Here is a 19,310-nt window from a genome sequence, read left to right on the forward strand (position 1 = left end):
CCAGACATTCTTCCGTGAGAAATAGTGGTGTACTATTGGGAGAAACCTCCATGTAGGACAAGGGCAGGCAGCTAAGGAAGTGGCAAGATTTTCAAATAATTGGAAGACTATGAACATTGAGGTCGAATTTTGTTTGGCACACATTGCAAAGTATTTGAAATTCATTGTTTTTTGTAGTACATAATCTTGTGTTCAGATTTAAATTTCGATTTATTGTCACGTGTACCGAGGTATAGTGAAAAGTATTGTTCTGCGTACATACTATTTCTATCAATTAACAAATACTCTAAGAAGAATCATGTAATTTTTCGAGGATGATTCTGAAGGGACTCCTCAAGGTATTACTTATTTTTGACTTAGTCATGTCACACTGAAATAGCTCAAATTTCCAGAATAAATATTCTAAAGAGACCTTGTTGCTGGCTGTCTGTCTACAAGTTACTTGAAAGGTATCAAGTATAAACAGTCATGCAACATCCTAATTATTACAGCCTTCCAAATATTATTTTACAATCTTTATTAAAATGTGCAGATCCATTTACCTTCTGACAGTTTTCTTACAAGTTGAAAAATGCATGCATTCAACCTTTGAACAATAACATATACCACAGCACAGAAATACACACCAGGGAATACACAGGCATCCAGACTCTTAGGTTCCTCTTTACATTAATTAATTCAAGAGTGCAAACACTCAATTACAGTGGAAAAATACACAAGCACAATTATCAATGTAGGCTTCATTTCTTAATACTTTTAAATGCATCTCTTTTTACAGACTTAACAAATCTGGTGCTCGCATTATAAAGAAATAGCACCTATTTTTCTTAGCTTGTCTTGCCTAATATTGGAATTATTAAAGTTGATCACACTTTAATCAACTGTATCGTTCTTCTGTACAGTAAGGACCCTTGGAGAAAGATGATTGTGTTCCTTCACTACAGAATTACTTAAGAGTCAGACAAATATAGAATCCAAAGTGTTACGTTTCAAGGAGATAATGTACCAAATGTTAGCGCTTCTTTTGTCTCTAGAACATTTTATTTAGCTACCTCTGTGATTATGGCTATTTTCATCAATTGGTCTGTAGTCTTACTACTGTTGTTAGTGTCGTGAAACAAAGAAACAATTCTGAAAATGTGCCACAATTATCAAAGGATCTAATAGTGGTTGCTCATCAATACAGAACTTGGGCATTGCTGAAAAGAGAGACATGTTGCTGAAGCTTTCTGTCTTGCACTTATCAGGACAAATGCAAGAATGCCAAATTTCAAACAATCAACAATTTATACTACAGGAGTAAAGGCTGCTGATTGGTTGGTAAGTCAACTCTGATTGGCCACAGCATTACCATGGAGAAAACAGCATCTCCCAAGGTAATTCAAAAAAGGCGCAAGGCTTGAACATATTCCTTTAGTTTCCAGAGCTCAGATAATAGGTCAAGCTCATAATGTCGCTCACTTACACTTGTTAGAAGCAACATACATTGATAGGCAGGGACCCATTCTCTGATAAAGTTACATTACTTTATACCATTAGCACACCATGTAGCATCCGTCTTTTAATTCCTTAGTGATAAGTGTGTTCCCAGTGCTTATTTTAATATTGGCCAAACAGAAGAAATATTGCACGTTTAACATCCATTAAGACTTGCAATGACTACAGATTTTGGCAACTGCATTTGTGCATGTAAGTAATATGACTACTCTTTTTTTTTTTTGGCCACCTTATTTGAGGTTCTTCCATTCGAGTTTCTATTGCACCTATCAAGCCAAATGGGTGTTTCACCAAAGACTCTCGAAGGCTCGATTTGAACTTTCTGACAGTGGCTTGCGTTTTGAATGGGTTATTAAGTCTCAGTACAGAAACTTGATGAAAGTCAGTCAGGAAACAGGGTTGAATAAAATATTGTTGGCTTGACAAGTCCCAAGCGGGCCCTTTACTGCCTGCAATGCTACCCCTCAATAGAGAAGGAACAGTTTGGACATTATTCCCATTTCCCAGTTTTAAGCGTTTTCCCCCCCTTCTAACCCCTCCTCTCTACAGATGATTAAAAATGACCCCATCATACATTAGTTATCTGACACTTGTCTTACTTTCAAGGTGGGAACTGAACATGAAATAGGCAGGAAATAAATGTGAAAATGCTACAATACAGATTACCCTATTCTATTCATAAAATCAGTAAGAAGTCTTACAACACCAGGTTAAAGCCCAACAGGTTTATTTGGAATCACTAGCTTTCGGAGCATAGCTCCTTCATCAGGTGAGTCAGCTACGCTCCGAAAGCTAGTGATTTGAAACAAACCTGTTGGACTTTAACCTGGTGTAGTAAGACTTCTTACTGTGCCCACCCCAGTCCAATGCTGGCATCTCCACATCATATGTAAAATCCTCAGGTAGTTTTGTTTTCAAAAAGGCGGGCGGCATATACCGAGTCTTGTGGCGATTGCAATTGAAGTGAGTGGCAATGTCCTTTACTGCGGACAACCAGCACCTTGGTCAACATCACACAACTAACTCATTTCAGTCCTGGGGAAAGACTGTAAACTCAGCTAAGAACTGGTATGGGATACATCAAGATATCCAATCCGCAAACGTGAAACCCGGATCAACTTTTTGTTGTTGCTTAGGGCAGGCAAGGAGGACGGGATTGAAAAAAAATGTTCTGACCATTCACTGCTGCATTTCAGTGACAGGACTTTGCAAAGGAACCGATGTGAAATGATGTTGGAATTCCTTGACAAAGGTAACCTGTCGAATTCAAATGGAAACCTTTTTAAATGACACGTCGACACGTAAATGAATGACTTTACCTGAAGAGTTATAAGTATGCAATTCAAAGCAAGGAAGTTGGTGTTTTTGCATATAACCTTTTTTGCATATAGTTAAAATTGTGGCCTAACAGCATTATTTGAAGGAAAAAGTGCTGTGTTTAAACACTCATGAGACAGCGCCAGTGACTACATCTGGTTCCCTCCCCTTCCCGGGCTCCCTTTAGAGACCGACAGTGATACACAAAATAAATAGATCAAAGCTGCCTTCATGGTTGGTCCAACAGACAATACAAATATTCCCATGGTGTCTTAGTAAGAGATGAACAAAAAATACTGTAATTACAACACCTAGCAGGTTATAGGACCGACTAAGGGATGCAGAGATATATACTTCAAACACATTCTAGAACTAATATTAAAGATAGGGCTTGAAATACAACTTCAGATACATTTTTTCCCCAGTTAAAACTGCCAATGACCATTCAGTGGCTAGTATCCGGTTGACTGTATCTCAAACAAATGCTGAGTGTGCTGCATGCAACAGGCAATGACACTTTTTGATTGGACTTAATGAAATCAGTAGAAAGAACAGCAATCTTATGCTTTCACCTTTTATGACTAACCTCTGAAAGTTCATGCCGTTTTTGTTTTATTCAAGTTCCTGTGCCGATTGCAATAAATTACTTTGTACAGTGTCTAATTTTAGAGACAATCTTGTTCTCTTTGGCTTATTTTATAAATCTAAGTGGATAACAAATTGGGGTCCACGCCACATGGAGAATGGTCAGTTTAATAAAATATACTGATTATATAAAAGTAAATTAGAATGGTCCCCTGCAGACTTTATTCAATGAGGATGCGTTAATGAGGATGTAGACTTCTGGCTACACTGAATGACACTGGCCAGATAACAGTGGAAAACACAGCTAGCCGAAAACTGCCGAAATAAACTATCCATTAAATATCAGCGTCCTTTAAAGAAACTGCCCAGTAAACAGTTGTGCCTTTTATTGGTCTGTAGAATGCTGGGAATTATTGTTAGAATTAGTATTAAAAATGCCTCTAAAGACTGTTAGAAACAGGTCAATAAAATATTTTAACATTTTTAGAATTTCAGTAATTAACCATAAATACTGTTATTTGGAGGCAAGTAACATGCACTGTTAGAAACTGGTAAGTAAAATGTCTGTGGATTAGACACTGGCCAGTCAATACCTCTCGGTACTGTCAGCCATTATATGATAAAGTCCTATGGGGTGGCATGGTGGTATAGCGTTTAGCACTGCGGCCTGACAGCACCAGGGATCTGGGTTCAATTCCGGCTTCGGGTGACTGCCTGTATGGGTTTCCTCCGGGTGCTCTGGTTTCCTCCCACAGTTCAAGGATATGCAAGTTAGGTGGGGTCACAGGGATAGGGTGAGTGAGTGGGCCAGGGTGGGGTGCTCTTTCAGAGGTTGGTGCAGACTTGATGGGCCGACTGACCTCCTTCTGCACTGTAGGGATTCTATGATTCTATAGATACTGTTGGGAAAATCGGTAGCACGATTTCTGTTGCTTCTTTTTACAAACTTGGTTGCTCTATTGTTAGAAACTGCATTGTACCAATAAACAGTTAGAAATTGCTCCATTATGAACATGCCAGTAAAAGGCAAGTATTTTAAAATGAAATAGAAATGAATAGTGGCAGGGTTCACTCAACTTGCTAGGGAACATTCCAGGAACTTCTGAATTTGTTGTATGGATTTTTCTTTAAGTTCCAGAGTTATTGGAATTGCATTCACTGTTTATAGAGTTTAAGAACATTTAGGGGTGGGAATAGCACTTTGGTCCACTGTTTTGAAAGCCTGAGAAAACAAAACATTTGGCCGATTTATCTCAATACTTTAAATCCAATTTGACATTAGCCCGTGCCTCTGTGGGGCCCAGACAATACTGGATGATGGTTTCATGCATGCATTATTGTTTTTCACATTGCCAAGCCTGAATAATTCTTGGTCACACCTGCACCAGTGTTGCTGTTCACCAATACAGCACTACTGCTGTGAATCGTAACTATGGGAAGCCAATGATAATTCAGTAATTTTTGAAGGAATTACAGTAAAATAAAAAAGAGGTAGATTGTGTTATATCTTTCACTGACTTAAAAACAAACCTCATTTATGAGACATTGAAAAATGCAAAGACAACATGATTGTGATTATTGATGCTGCTGATGTCAGTTGGAGATGTATGGAGTTGAAAAAGGAATAGCCATTGTACAAAATAAACCAAAGAGCTCCAAATCTTTTAAAGACACAAATTTCATTTTTTTATTTAACTATTCAAATCATAGACAATAATATGAGGGAACCACTGAATCGTATCTGAGAAAAATAATTGATCAGCAACAGAAGCCTTTTGGTGACTCCTTGTGGCCACAGAATGCATGACACTGTTACTTTTGTTCAACAATGGACATTCAATTATCCTCTTTTGCAATACATTCTTCGGTGGAGGAAGAACATTAAAAATAAAATCCTAAATGATGGGAAAATAAAAATTAGGTTTATTTCCAAAGGAAAAGAGAAAAGCTCGAAGGTGCTTTGAAAGTTTATTCTATCTGGCGTTCACATGCTTGTCAGATTGTCAGCTAAGCAGTATGTCTGAATAAATATCTGTCTCTAAAATACCAATCTCTTTCAAACCACTGTGTGTTTGAACGTTAAACATTTAAGTTTCTGAATTCCTTACAACTGCAGTTGGTTGCTTTGATCGGAGATCTAAAGTTACACACACACACCTGCCTAGACCAGAATATTATTTTCACAATTTGCTATTACCCAAATTCAGTTTTTCAACTTCAATATATTGATTGGGTTGACTCCTGCCATACTGCAACTCTATTGAACGTGTGTCTGGCTATGTTCAGTCATAGCTTTGCCTTCTGTTTTCCCTGTTCGGATTGGATAGATTGGATTCTGATGGGGTTGGGTAGATTCTGATTGGATTTCCCTGATAAAATGCACTGAATGGTCAAAAATAATTACTGCAAATGTCATTTGTGGCAATCTGTTAAAATGCATACAATATGTACAAAATTATCAAAGGGAAATGCTAACACGACAGCTTTTAAATGCTTACGAACAAGTTGCCAAAGCCATAATTTTCAATTTAATAGATGCCATTTAAGTTTTGAAAATTATTTCAGCTAGTTATACAATTGAAATCAACTCCAAATCACGAGCAACCACATTGATATGTTACAGAAACAAAAATGGAAAAGTAAACATTTTTACAATAGGGTATATATGATACATGCTAATCATGTGCATTTCAGGTTTTTTTTTTACTTAATATAAATAATTTCCTGGTGGAAATATTTAGTTTCAGAATCTTGTAATAAATGATTGCTTTATAAGTTCCATAGATTCGCACAGCAATTTGAGTAATATAGCACAGCCCTTCTTGCAGCTTACAGTAATTTGCTATTTGTAGCTTAGTTAGAAAACAACTGTATGTACACAACCTGCAATAGTTGAAGATTCTTTATTTTTAGGGTCAGTGAAAAATGCGTATCTGTGAAAATATATTCATATTGCTCATAATTATATTTCCCCTCAATTTCTTCCAGAAAAAAAGTAACCACAACTTCTTTAAGAAGTCAAAATATGTTAAAAAGGATGCTAGTTTTATTTATTGATATTTTGAAATGCATGCTACAAAACCTTATATGTTCTGAAGCAGTATTATTAGAGAATGCACACCTCAGCTAATTATGGTGCGTGTAACAAATAATGATTGGAGCATTTTCACATCTATTGAACAAGTCCAATTAACCCTTCGATCATTGGGGAACTAGTATCTCACGGAAAGAAGCACAAATGTTACAGTTACTCACACACCAAGAGTAAGATCATTATTGTATTACAACCAAAACAAACACCAACATAGTGAAATAAAAATAAAGCATTTTGAACATTACCTCTGCTAACTCTAGTTTTTGTTCCCCATATTATGTCTTATTTCATTTTTACTTTATTTGTATCTAATATACCATAGTCTATCTATTTTACACTGTTTCATCAACACCCTCCCCACCCCCGAAAAAAATAGATTTATTTTCTGCTTTCATTTGCCCCCTGGTTCCCTTTGGAATCAGAACCCACTTAGAATAGATTGGCCTTGGTTTGGATGAAAACCAATTCAACAGGACAGTTTTTCAACGTTTTGTGGTCTGGATGGCTGGAGATTAACAAAGTTGCATCAAGGATGCGAGCAAATCAACCTTTGGCATGACGTTCCACTGCGAAATAAGGGAGTACCAGCACTGGTGAATTATCCTGTTCGCAGCTTAACAACCAGACCATGGATTAATCTACCTACAATGTACCAAGGGTTAACTTGCAATTTGTATGTTTTTCAGAAAGTTTTGTCCAGTCATGCAATGATGCTGATTTGAGTGCGTAGCTACACTCCCTATAATTGGTTCCTTACACGTACTGAGTGTCCATGTACACTAATGATAGTTTTAGAAGTATTCAGTGACCCTAAATGTTTTCTAATATTGCAACTTGGATGGACAGTTCCTAGGAGACAAGTGAAGCATAGAAAGGACTACAATAAGCAAAGTCATTTAAGACAAGAAGAAGCTATGTAGGTGAGCATCCCCTTGTCTGTTCAGTGCTACTTCCTATCCTGTCATCAAAGGCAAACATATTACAAAAAACCATTACCAGGAGCCGGTTAGAAAGTCTTTTTAGCTGCATGGCAAACACTATACGTTGAGAAGAGACTGGGAGTCGCCGATAAAAAGCTGTGATGGGTTCATTGAGCGAATATTGGCAGTGGACTGGAGCTCACGAGTAAATGGTGATGACTTCACGGCCCCCACCACGAACCAACAGCACCCTGTCCAGGCCTTCTGTCAACACCTCCAGGAACTCCATGTCTGTAGCGTCCGTCAAAGAAAACACTTTCAGTCTCGACAAACATCCAGCTGACATTAAAAGACAAAGGTGAAAATGTTGCAGGGATCAAAACCTCACGATATACCAACTTGCCGAATGGTGGACTGGTCTAATTCAAATAAATGATTATCCCATAAATTTGAGTTAATCCACAACTCTGCTACCTGTTTACGTCAAGTTCCACTCACCCATCAACCCTGTGCTCACTGACTTATATTTGCTCTCCATCTGGCAAGGCCTCAATTAAAAAATTCTCATCCTTGTTTTCAAATCTAGCCATGGCCTCACCCCTCTCTATCCCTCCAATCGCATCTCATTCTGGAGGAGGGGGATGAACTCCAGGCCTCGTCCGACGAACAGGATGTGCAGGATGGCCAGGGCATGGGGCCCGGACAGGCACAGGGGCTGCACAACTTGTGTACATACCTCCCTCCCTCCCACTGCTGTGGCCGACCACCCCCTCCCATTACCACGGATCCTACATCCCCCCCCCCCCACCCAGGCAACCTCCTTTGTGATTCCTACCTGTGGGTGCGGCCACTGGGTTGGTGGTAAGAGCGAGTCTGGACCATGGGATGGAGGATGATGGCGACCCGCTCTGCGATGTGCTCTGTTGCTCCATATCGTTTGACAACATCTGACCCCTGCCCATGGTAGCACTTTCCACCCTCCTCCTGTTTTCACTCCCAGCAACAACCCCCTCCCCCCCCCATCCCCGCACCCGCTGCTCTGCAGCCAACCCAGCCCATCCCTCACACCTTTCTGAAAGAGCACCGAGGCAGGTTGGAACTTTTGTGCACAGGTGTTTATTTTGCAAAAGAACAGGTGAACGTCGCTATAAAAGTCTGTGCACTAGCCCCTAATGCTATCCTTTGTGCTATACCCATGCCAACTTAACCGGTGTCTACTTTGTTGGCCTTACGGGCCCTAAGGCTCTGCCTAGGTGGATCCGCAGGTGGTACGTCAGGGGTGGAGGTGGCCTGCTGCAAATCCTGCCCTGTGACATGGGTCGCCTTGGCTGCCGCCCTCCGGAGTGACCTGGCCTGGATGGGCCCGGCAGTTGCCCGGGTGTGCCAAGTGGCATGTTGCCCCATGTTCTGCTCTCTGTCCATCGGATGTGGCAGGGACAGGAGGGGGGGTGGGTGTTGGGGGGCAGTCCGAGGCACTGTGGTGTTCCGGCACCTCCCCTATGGGAGTCACCAGCAATGGCCTCACCTCCTCTCTTGGGATGTCAGATGACCCATTGGCTACTCCGTGGGATGGGGGTGTGAGGTACCCTCAATGATGCTTAGAGATTAAACTGTAAAGAAGGCTTTATTAGGCTAATAACTATGCTACAGATTTGGACGAGAGCTGACTGCTATACAGACCATGAGGCAGGCCTTTATGTATGGCTCCCAGATGGGCGGAGCCAGAGACGGAGTCCCCAGGGTTCCAAGCCTGGTCTTAAAGGGGACATCACCTTACATGATGATAAGGCAGTAACCGTTCATCACAGGGTGGGACCTGAGCAAACTCCTGAGGCTCCCTCCCACACCTGGCATTGCCAGTTATGGAGGCATGCTCTCGTCTTGACCAGGGCCTCCAGATTCACGGCCATGAAGCACAGAACTGGGCCGCCTCCCTCTGGGACTCTGCCACATCATCCAGTGACTGCGCCACCTCCCTCCGGGACAGGCTCAGATCAACCAGCGCCCAGGAAATGCTGATGACACCCTCAGCCATGACCTGTTGTGACTGGGCAAAGCTCTGGAGTGCCGCTGTAATGTCCAGGTGGCCACGGTACACAGCTGCCTGTGACAGGGCAGCCCTGTGATTGCTTCAGCTACCGCCCGCACAGATTGCCCCAGGCATTGAACATCCTGACCCATGGCCGATACCTTTGCTCCGAAGGCCTCCAATGCGAACACCACCACTGCGGTGTTGGACTGGGTAGCAGGCATGGTCGTCACCGCCTCCTGCCCCTGCCCGCGGTTGGACTCCTCCAACTGCACCTGCGGACACTGGATAGCTGCTGACAGTCAATCATGTAGTCCCTGGCTTTGTGGCTGCATCTCGATTATTGATGGGACTGTCCTTTCCAGAAGCCTGAGACCCATCTGGATGGCAGCTAGCCCCTGGTGTCGGGTTGCCCTCCGACCGTCCATCCCCTCGGGGGTTCCCACCTCCACCTGATGTACCACAACATGTGTGTGCTGTGCACCAGATAGTGCCCCAGGAGCCTCTTCAGTAAAGTGCCGAACCGAGGGGAGTGTCTCTGGGATTGTTGAGGGTAGTAGTGACGACTGTGACAGGAAGCCAGTGTGGTCCCAAGGCTGGTTATCCGGGTGTTTTGAGTTGGTGTTTGTGGGCTTGCGTCATTGTCCGTTGGCTCCTCATCGCTGGAATCTGCTTGCGTTTAGGGTGGGGGTTGGGGACACCAGAAGGGCCCAACTCATCACCAGGTGATCTTGCAACACACAAAACATGAAGCATGATTGGATTGTGGGTTGGGCTGGTGTGAGGGTGGTGAGGGGATCGGGTGGGTGGTGAGGTGGTGTGAGGTGAGGGAATGATAAGGGGATGATTTGGGGGTGGTGAGAGGGTGGGGGGGGGGTTGGTGTGGGAGGGGCGTGATAGGGGTTGTACCATGCATACCATAAGAAACTGCAATGCAGAGGGACTTCACTTGGTTGCCGATGCTGTCCTCCGCCTCATCGACTGCCCTCTCTCCGGGCACCAGCCAGGTCCCATGCCTGCTGCACTGTGGTGGTGAGGGGCTGCAGGTCCGGTGGTTCCCCTTGCAGTCTTCTCTCTCTCTCCGGTTATGTGCCGCCTTCTCCTGGGGTGAGGGGGTGGGGGGCAGAATGCACACAGTGTTAGACAGTCAGACGTGGGCAGCACAGGGGATGTGTAGCTGGTGAACTTTGTGCCCAGGGCACCCGGCTATGATGGCCGGTATGGATGCTAGCATGTGGTGCAGGTTGGGGAGCAAATACACTGCTGGGGGGTGAGGTTCAGTCGCCCACTGGGTCAGGAGAGCAGTTATGGATGTTTGGGATGGGGTTTGGTGCCAGGGGTACAGTCTGGCTGCCCTGAGGAGGTTGTGCAGCTTCTAGCGACACTGGTGTCTGGTCCTTGTGGTGGAACCAATGGCGCTCATGTCCTCTGCCACCTGTGCCCAGGCCCAGTGTACGGTGGTGGGTGGCAGCTACCTTCCCACCTGGGGAACAGGGTGGACTGCCTCTCCTCCATGGTGTCCAGTGGGGTCTTCAGCTCCTCATCCACGAAACGGGGTGCCGCACGTCTTGCTGCCATCTTGATGAGTGGGATTTCTGTGTGTTGGTGGGGAGTGCTGATATGCAGCTGCAGCTTGTCAACCACTTGAGTGGCAATCCCGACCCGGCGAGTCGGACATCGTTTTCCATTGGAATCGCTCGAGTTCCATGTGGTACCGGTGCTAGCCCATTAACGGATCCTGAATTTCTCCGAGACCGGTGCCAGTTTAGTTGTCTTAGAAGTCCACCAATTCAATCGCGGCGTCAACACATTGGCCACGATCCAATGGCCACGCCACGCCCATAAATCAGCTTGCCGTGGCGCTGGCTGGCTGATAAAAGCCAGGAGACCCTGCAGCCAGGATCTACCCGGCTCGCAACACCTGGTGAGATTGTGTTGGACGCATGACATTGCGATGTAAATCCCGCTCATTGTGGGCAGGTTTACTCTTATGAAAATCTGCATATTAGAGCGAGACAGCCAGTCACACACTAAAGTGAGATACCTGATTGCATTGGAGACCTTGGGAGAGTACGGTTCAGCACTGCTCCCCACAAACGGGGACCGATCGAACGGCACCCGTGGGGGTCTCCCAGGGGTTTGAAGGCCCCAGCATTGGGTAGGGTGGTGCCCTGGCACTGTTGGTGCCATCCAGGCACCCTGACAGTGCCACCTGAATGCCAGCCTGACATTGCCTAAGTGCCCAGGTGGCATTGCCAGCTGGTTTGGGCACTGCCAAAGTGCCAAGCTGGCATTTTCTGTGTGTGCTATTGTGCTTGGAGTGTCCTGCACGGGTGTTGGGGGCAACCGGCTACCCTCCCATAATGTGCTCGGGCTGGGGGAGTGATGTCAGGGATTGTGTCAGGGGCCTCGGAGATCGGTGTGCCATTCTCTCGCTACACTGGGGTGTTCTGGTGAGCGGAGCTCCTCAGTGTACAAAACGAGGATTGGAATAAATGAATTGGAATAAATGAATTGGGTACTCTAAATTTATTTTTTAAAAAGATGTTAAAAAAGAACAGTCAGGCTGGTGAAATGGGCAGACAAGTGGTACATGAATTTTAATGCAGAGAAGTGTGAATTTTCCCCAGATTGCACTAAGTGCGTGCAAAAAGACATTTTTCCTGCCTTCCGCAAGGGCGGGTTTCTGTGTGAAGTACTCCATTTTGGTAGGAAGAACACAGAGAGGCCAACTTCTGTTTGTGGCAAGCCTCAGAGCAGGCAGGAGTGGAAACTATCAGGAGATCACAAAAATCGATTTCATGTCACATCGTAAAACCAGTTTGTGATCATCTGCTCCACATGTTGGATCATGGGCTCACAGAATGGTACATAAGCAACATGTTCCTGGCAACCTACACTTCACTTGGAACTTTGAGGTTAGTTTGCCCACCTTACTTCGGGCAGCACTCGAGGTCATCAGTGCCAGGCTTTGCAGGCAGCACCAGATCACATTTACAGGAGTTCACGCGCAAGTCTCTACCTACCAGTCCAGCAGTATGGCGGGGGTTGCTTTTCAATGGCCGCGGGACGAGGACTTACTTGGGGGAGGGGGAAACCAAGATGGTGAGGACTGAGCTGTCTCCAGAGCAGATGAAGCCAGAAGGAGATGTGAGATTGTTTGTGAGAGAGTGAGTGGCGATGTCCCTTGAGCTGGCAGTGAGTGAGATGCCAGTGAATATGTGATGGGCTTGTAAGTATGTGAGTTGAGAGTGCTGAAATGGTTGACTTTCCTTGGTGGCACGGGTGCGATCATTCATCCTCTTTCTGCACTGGATGGCCGACCTCTTCTTTGCAGCGTTGACACTGACCACCACTGCCCCCACGCTAGAGTGGTGAGATTGCTGGACCGCCTATGGTTAGAGTTGTGGAGTGAGGGGTGGGTTTGAGGACATCACAGCGGGTCTCCATAAGGCATTCCAGTGACAGGTCACTGAACTCTTCTCGGCTTTCAGGCCATGTCTTCAGCAAGTACTGGGCTGCAGGCATTGTGAACTGTTTGCGAGGCTGCATTTGAGATAAGGCACTCCAGCGATACGACGTGTATCCTCTGGCTGCACAATTAATGAGGCGGGAAGTGGATGATACGCCGCAAAATCCCGCACTTGCGCTCGGCGTGAAAAATGTCTTTTTTCACGCCCACCACTGCATTTAGTGCGGTTCAGGGAAAATTCTGATGATGTAAAATAAAGGGTACAATTTTAAAAGGGGTGCAGGAGCAGAGGGTGCTGCCTATATCTGTGCATAAATCATTGAATGTGGCAAGACCAGTTGACAGAGTGGCTAGTAAAGTATACAGCATTCTTTGCTTTTTTAAAAGTGGCATAGAATATTAGGTGGGATTACTGGGTTATGTGAGTGAGGGCTTAAGTAGGGTGCTCCTTCCAAGAGCCGGTGCAGACTCAATGGGCCGAATGGCCTCCTTCTGCACTGTAAATTCTATGATTCTATGAGAATACAACAGCAAGAAACTTATATAAAACACTGGCTCTGCCTCAGAGACAGTAATGTGTTCAGTTTTGGAAGGCAACTTCAGGAAGGATGTGGCGACATTAGAGAGAGTGCAGAAAAGGCTAACAAGAATGGTTCCAGGGATGAAGGTCTTCAGTTAAGTAGATAGACTGCTGATATTGGAATTGTCATGCTCGGAGGAGAAGGTTGGAGGATATTTGCTAGAAGTATTCAAAATGATGAGGGGTGTGTAAAGAGTAGATAGAGAAAAACTATTCCTATTGGTGGAAGCATCAAGGGCACATATTTAAAGTGGATTATGACAAAAGAAGGAGGTCTTGTGGTGCGGTGGGTAGCGTTCCTGCCTCTGAACCATGAGCTCCACGCCGGGTGGGAGAATCGCCGGGACGCCGCACGAATCACACCACGCCGCCCCAACCCCCGCACGTGATTCTCCCACCCCCCGGAAACCAGGGGCGCGTGACTCGCACCGGGCCGCTCGGAGAACCGGCGAGCGGCGATTCTCCGGCCCGGATGGGCCGAGCGGCCACTACGACACAACAGGTTCCTGACGGCGCTGTCCACCCCTGGTCGCTGCCGGTGGGAACTCTGCGGGAACGCTGGGGGGACGGCCTGTGGGGGAGGGAGGGGGGCTCCTTCACCGGTGTGGCCTCCGATGGGGTCTGGCCTGCGATCGGGGCCCACTGATCGGTGGGCCGGCCTTTCCCCCCCCGGGTCTACGCCCTTCCGTGCGTGGCCCCAGAACACCACCGCCATGTTGGTGAGGGGCCGGCGTGCATAGACGTTCCCCGCGCATGCGCAGGATGGCGCGGCCCAACTGCGCATGCGCAGGATTGGGCTGCCCCGACTGCGCATGCACGGGTTGGCGCGGCGCCCATTTGGCGCCGCATAAGGACGCTGGAGTGGCGTGAACCTCTCCAGCCGTGCTGGCCCCGTGTGGGGGCCAGAATAGGTTGTGCCTGCCCTGTTCGTGCCGTCGTGAAACCCGATGGCTTTCACGACGGCGCGAACACTTGGCCTCAATATCGGAGAATCGCCCCCGAAGAGTCAAATGGCCTCCTTCTGCGCTGTAATCATTCTATGAATCTGCTGTGTCTCTCAAGGATTGAGAACATCAAATACAGAACTAGTTACATTTTTTTAATGCTTTGAATCGAACACAAATGAGCACTCTGAATATTTCTTGCTGTTTCTTTTCTCACAGCCCTGCTAACAAGATAATCTCGCATCTATATTCATTTTCCTAATTCAGCCAGCAACTTCCAATGTGACTGCACTGTACTGAAAACTGTCGTTATTTAAATTCTACAAGCATAACCACATTCTTGCGAGACAAAGCCATGATCCCAATTAATTTATTAACAATTTGCGCTGCATTTTTGCTGTCACCACAACTAGTTTGTTGACAAACCCGCAGCATTTACATTGCAGTCATTTCCAGTTTATTAACAACCTCGGCAGCATTTTTGCTGCAGTCTTGACTAGTTTATTGGTAATTTCTGCAGTATTTTCACTGCAGTCACTTCCAGTTTATTCGCACCCCTGCAGTATTTGTTCTGTGATCACGATTTGTTTATTGGAAGGCCCTGTAATATTTGTACTCTGCAGTTTGTGTACTATTTTCCCACTTCAGTTTTATTAAATATACACTAAGCAATCTCCTATTGTTTTGGACATGATGAGTCGGAGAATATTGTTCTGCTCCAACCCATTCTCTGCTGCCTTTATGTTACCATTTCTCTCTCTGTCTCTCTGTCCCTACACGTGACCATTCCTTCACTACAATTGTCTCTCTCCTTCACTTTTTGTCTGCTTCACTCCCCATAACTTCTAATTTGCTTCTCTCATTTTACTCATTCCTTGTGGGTGGGAGATGGTGAGTGGTACATTGATGGGGAAAGATGCTACTAACAGTTCCAGGTTACTTGGGGTGAGGGGTAATTGCTGGGATTATCTCGCAGAAGCTCCCTTCCCATTCACTCCCCAATCATTGCATGTCTACCCACTCCCTCACTCTCTTCCAAAGGTTTTGAATTATGTTAAGGTATGTGATGTTAGCAGTAGATCAGAACCTTGCACAAGCTGAATCTACTTAATGTCTGAGCATAGAGAGTGGGTTATTTAATACTGGAGATCCATCACAACTGAGTTCTACCCTCACTCTCAGATCATCCTATTCAAATTTTGCCACACCCACATTTCAAATGTATGGATGGGAAAATATTCTGATGATGAAGAAGAAAATTGAGCCAAATGGCCCCACTGAAGAACAATCCTGCAACTCAAACCTGTGACCTCAGTTTAGACATAAAGGGCATGACACAATGGAGACCAGAGATTCGAGTCCTGGCGTGCAGGATGCCTGATGAGAGAGCAGTCACAGATAACGAAGGCATTCTGTGCCGTTGAAGTGAGGGCCCGCTACCCGGGATTACTCAGATGACCTGACTAAAGTGAGTTGGTCATGTCAGACAAAAAGATCCCTCCCTCTCACTGGCCACATGTCCATTGTCTCGAAGGGTCTCCATCTGATGATGTTGGCCGTCCGGAGTAGTTCCCCCTCGCCACCCAAGGGAACACCTCAGATGCGAGCTCTGAGGAGACCACCATCGAGGCGTCACAGCTGTCAGCCACACCTTCCATCAGGGCAGAGACAGACACCTCGGTGGGCGACAGTAGTGGTCAGGCTTCTGGGGCAGAAACTGGTGAGCACCAAACAGCTGCTGATGGACATCAGGTGGAGGCAGTAAAATCAAAGGATGACAGCAATCGGAGGTCTGCTGGGTCCCAGCCAGATGCCAAGCCTCTGGCCAAGATTCTCCCAGAACTGATGCAGATGATAGTACACAGCCATGATATTCAGGAGGGGGTGTCAGTGACACTCCAGTGACTGTGAGGCCTATTGGAGGAGTACCAAAGGCCGTAGGCACAGGAGATGGTGCTGACATAACGTGGCATCGAGGCCAACAATGCTGGGGTGGCGAGCACAGTGGAAAACCTGGACCACAACGTCGGCAGTGGTGGTGCCCAAGCATGGCTCAGTCTGAGATAACCACGGCTGAGAGCCTTGACATCATGTCCCAGTCACTGAGGACGTATCCCAGAATCAGGTGGACATTGCCAAGGCACTGCAGGGCATGGCCCAGTCACTGCACCACGGTGCAGACAATGGGGACCCTCCAGATCTAGAAGCGGCAAATGCCTCCGAGGCCTCTGGAACACACTCCAGTTCCCTCTCTGACCCATGGAAACCCCCAGGGCCCCACGGCACCATCAGGGAGAAGGAATGCTGGAGGAAAACCCAGGGCTTGTCACCAAGGATGCAACGGCGGTCTCCATTTCTTCTCCTGACACAAGCACATCTAAAGGGCAGCAGGCAGAACAGGGTGGCATGGCGATGCCAGTGTCACCAGTAAGTCAGACGAGGCCCCTCCGGCTCCAGGCCCTTCAGGAAACATCTGCCAAGGGCATCAAAGGCCACAGGGCATTGAAAGCAGCAAGCTGCCTCCAGCTCTGATGTGCCTCCTGGGGACACACCTAGACATAGCACTTGATCATAGAAGATCAAGAAGGGTGAGGAGAACTGAGTTGGCACTGGTGAGGTCACTATCTGTAGCTAGGGTGAATGGAAATATGTCACAGTAAAATATTTACCATTAAAACATGTCACACTTCATACATGTGAAGCCTCTGTCATGTTAATCTTCACACAGGCTTGCCTGCACCATCGGCCCCTGTTCATGCACCCCCTCCCCCCCAGCTCAGGCACAGTGATGCAACATCTCAAGCTCCCGCTGCAGACCCCATTCAGAGGATGGATATAAGCGTGCTGTCAGCAGAAATACAGGAGTGAGACATTTTCAGAAACTGAGGAGCATTAAAACTTTCCTCACAGCGAGTTATCATCATTCTCCTGCCTTGTACGATGACCAGCTGACAGTGCCAACACAGGCCCATCACCCTGGACTAATGTTACGCAGACCCTTGGAGGGGAGAAAAAGGTGGTCGGGGAGGGGGTGGTGTGATGGGGGAGGGCAGGGAAAGAGGTGATGGGTGGGGGGATGAGGGGAAGGGAGGGAAATGATGGAACAGTGGGGATGGGGATGGGAGGGAGAGAAATGATGGGGGAAGGGGGGATTGGGGGAGAGGGAGAAATGACGATTAGGGGGGCAGGGAGGGAAATGGGGGGGGCATTGAGCTGAGAGACGCAACCTTGACCTAGGGGAATCTGGCAATTATGAGGACCTCCCTGGTCTCCCTTGCATGGCGGACCCTTGTCGCCGCCTGTACTCTATCCTCCAGCTCCTCCTTGGGCTCATCCTCCAGCCCCTCCTGGACCGCCTCCTCCTCCTTCTCAGACGAGGCCGCATGTTCCTCCTCCTCTTCCTGCTCCTCCTCTTCCTGCTCCTCCTCTTGCAGCATGTCACCCTCGCTGCTGTGCCAGATTGTACTGCAAGGCACCATCAGAGCATTCAATAATAATAATAATCGTTTATTGTCACAAGTAGGCTTCAATGAAATTTCTGTGAAAAGCCCCTAATCGCCACATTCCGGCACCTGTTCAGGGAGGCTGGTATGGGAATTGAACCCGCGCTGCTGCCTTGTTCTGCATTACAAGCCAGCTGTTTAGCCCAAGGCATCAGAACCGCATTTTCAGCAGGCTGATGCACAGCAATGACAGTACGGGTAGCTACGTGGGCCTCATTATAACGGGTATCCACCTCGGTCCTAGGCCTCCGCACCAGCATCATTAGCCATGACTTCAGTGGGTATCCCCTGTCCCCCATGAGCCAACCCGTCACCCTGAGGTGGTCCTCGAAGACACCTGGGTCTCCGAGTGCCACAGGATGTAGCTGTCATGCACGCTTCCTGGGTAGAGGGCAGACATGTGCATGATTCGGAGGCGGTAGTCGCACACAATCTGTACATTCATGGAGTGGAACTCTTCCTGTTACTAATAGGACAATCCCTATGCCTTGGTTCTTGCATGGTGATATGCGTGTCATCGATTGCCCTCTGGACCTGGGCCATCCTGGTGATGGCAGCAAATCCTGCAGCCCAGTCATCTTGGTGGGCCTGGTCCAGCTGGAAGGTGATATATTTGGATGCCCTGGCATACAGAGCATCCGTAACCTCCCGGATGCACCTGTGGGCTGCAGATTGTGGTATGCCACACCGGTCCGCTTGCGAGCCCTGGAATGACCTGGTGGCATAAAGGTTTAGGACAGCAGTGACCTTCACGGCCATTGGGGGTGGGTGTCCTCCTTCTCCACGGGATGCCAAGTCTGCGAGGACGTGGCACAGGTGCCACCCTGTCTACTTACTGAGGCGCAGTCTTCTACGGCATATGGTGCCCAACAGCTCATTTAATGACCAACAATGCCTGTACACCATGGGTCGTCACTGGCCTCCCCTCCTGGGACCTTCCTATGTCTGATGGACGGTGGGTCTTCAATGTGCATGACGGCCTCCTGCACATGCCGCCTCCAGCCAGTGTTGACCTTGCTGCCATCTCCAGGATCTGCCCGCCTTGGCTGCCGCAAGCAACGCGAGGGCAACCTGTGTGGGATCGATTCCAGCACATATCATTTTATCTGGATGGAATTGGAGAAGGAGAGACCCTTACCTGCTCCATCTTCTCTCAGAGTGCCATCCAGCGAGCCACTTGTGCTGGCAAACCTTGCTCTGCACACTCACCCCCAGCCACATCAGGAGACCCCAGACATCTGCTGGGAACATTAGGGAGACCATGCTCAGTTAGCCTCCACTCATCCACACACTTACGCTTTGGTCGTGAGGAAATACCCAATGCTGAAGCCCAGGACTTTAGTGTTTGATTGTTGGTAACTGCCTCTGT

The 19,310-nt window shown here is 47.1% G+C and overlaps 1 protein-coding gene across 2 annotated transcripts in view; it reads right to left on the reverse strand.

Annotated features, from left to right (window-relative positions):
- Positions 1-502: 502 nt before the first annotated feature.
- LOC140428305 (solute carrier family 12 member 5-like) overlaps positions 503-19,310 on the reverse strand; it is a 1,013,162-nt gene continuing 994,354 nt past the window's right edge. For both annotated transcript variants that reach the window (XM_072514639.1, XM_072514638.1), the window contains one exon: positions 503-7,704. In XM_072514639.1, the coding sequence (XP_072370740.1) occupies positions 7,613-7,704 (92 nt within the window). In that variant the 3' untranslated portion in view covers positions 503-7,612. The remainder of the gene's footprint in view (positions 7,705-19,310) is intronic.

Source organism: Scyliorhinus torazame, chromosome 8 (assembly GCF_047496885.1).
Source record: "Scyliorhinus torazame isolate Kashiwa2021f chromosome 8, sScyTor2.1, whole genome shotgun sequence".
Lineage (NCBI taxonomy): Eukaryota > Metazoa > Chordata > Chondrichthyes > Carcharhiniformes > Scyliorhinidae > Scyliorhinus > Scyliorhinus torazame.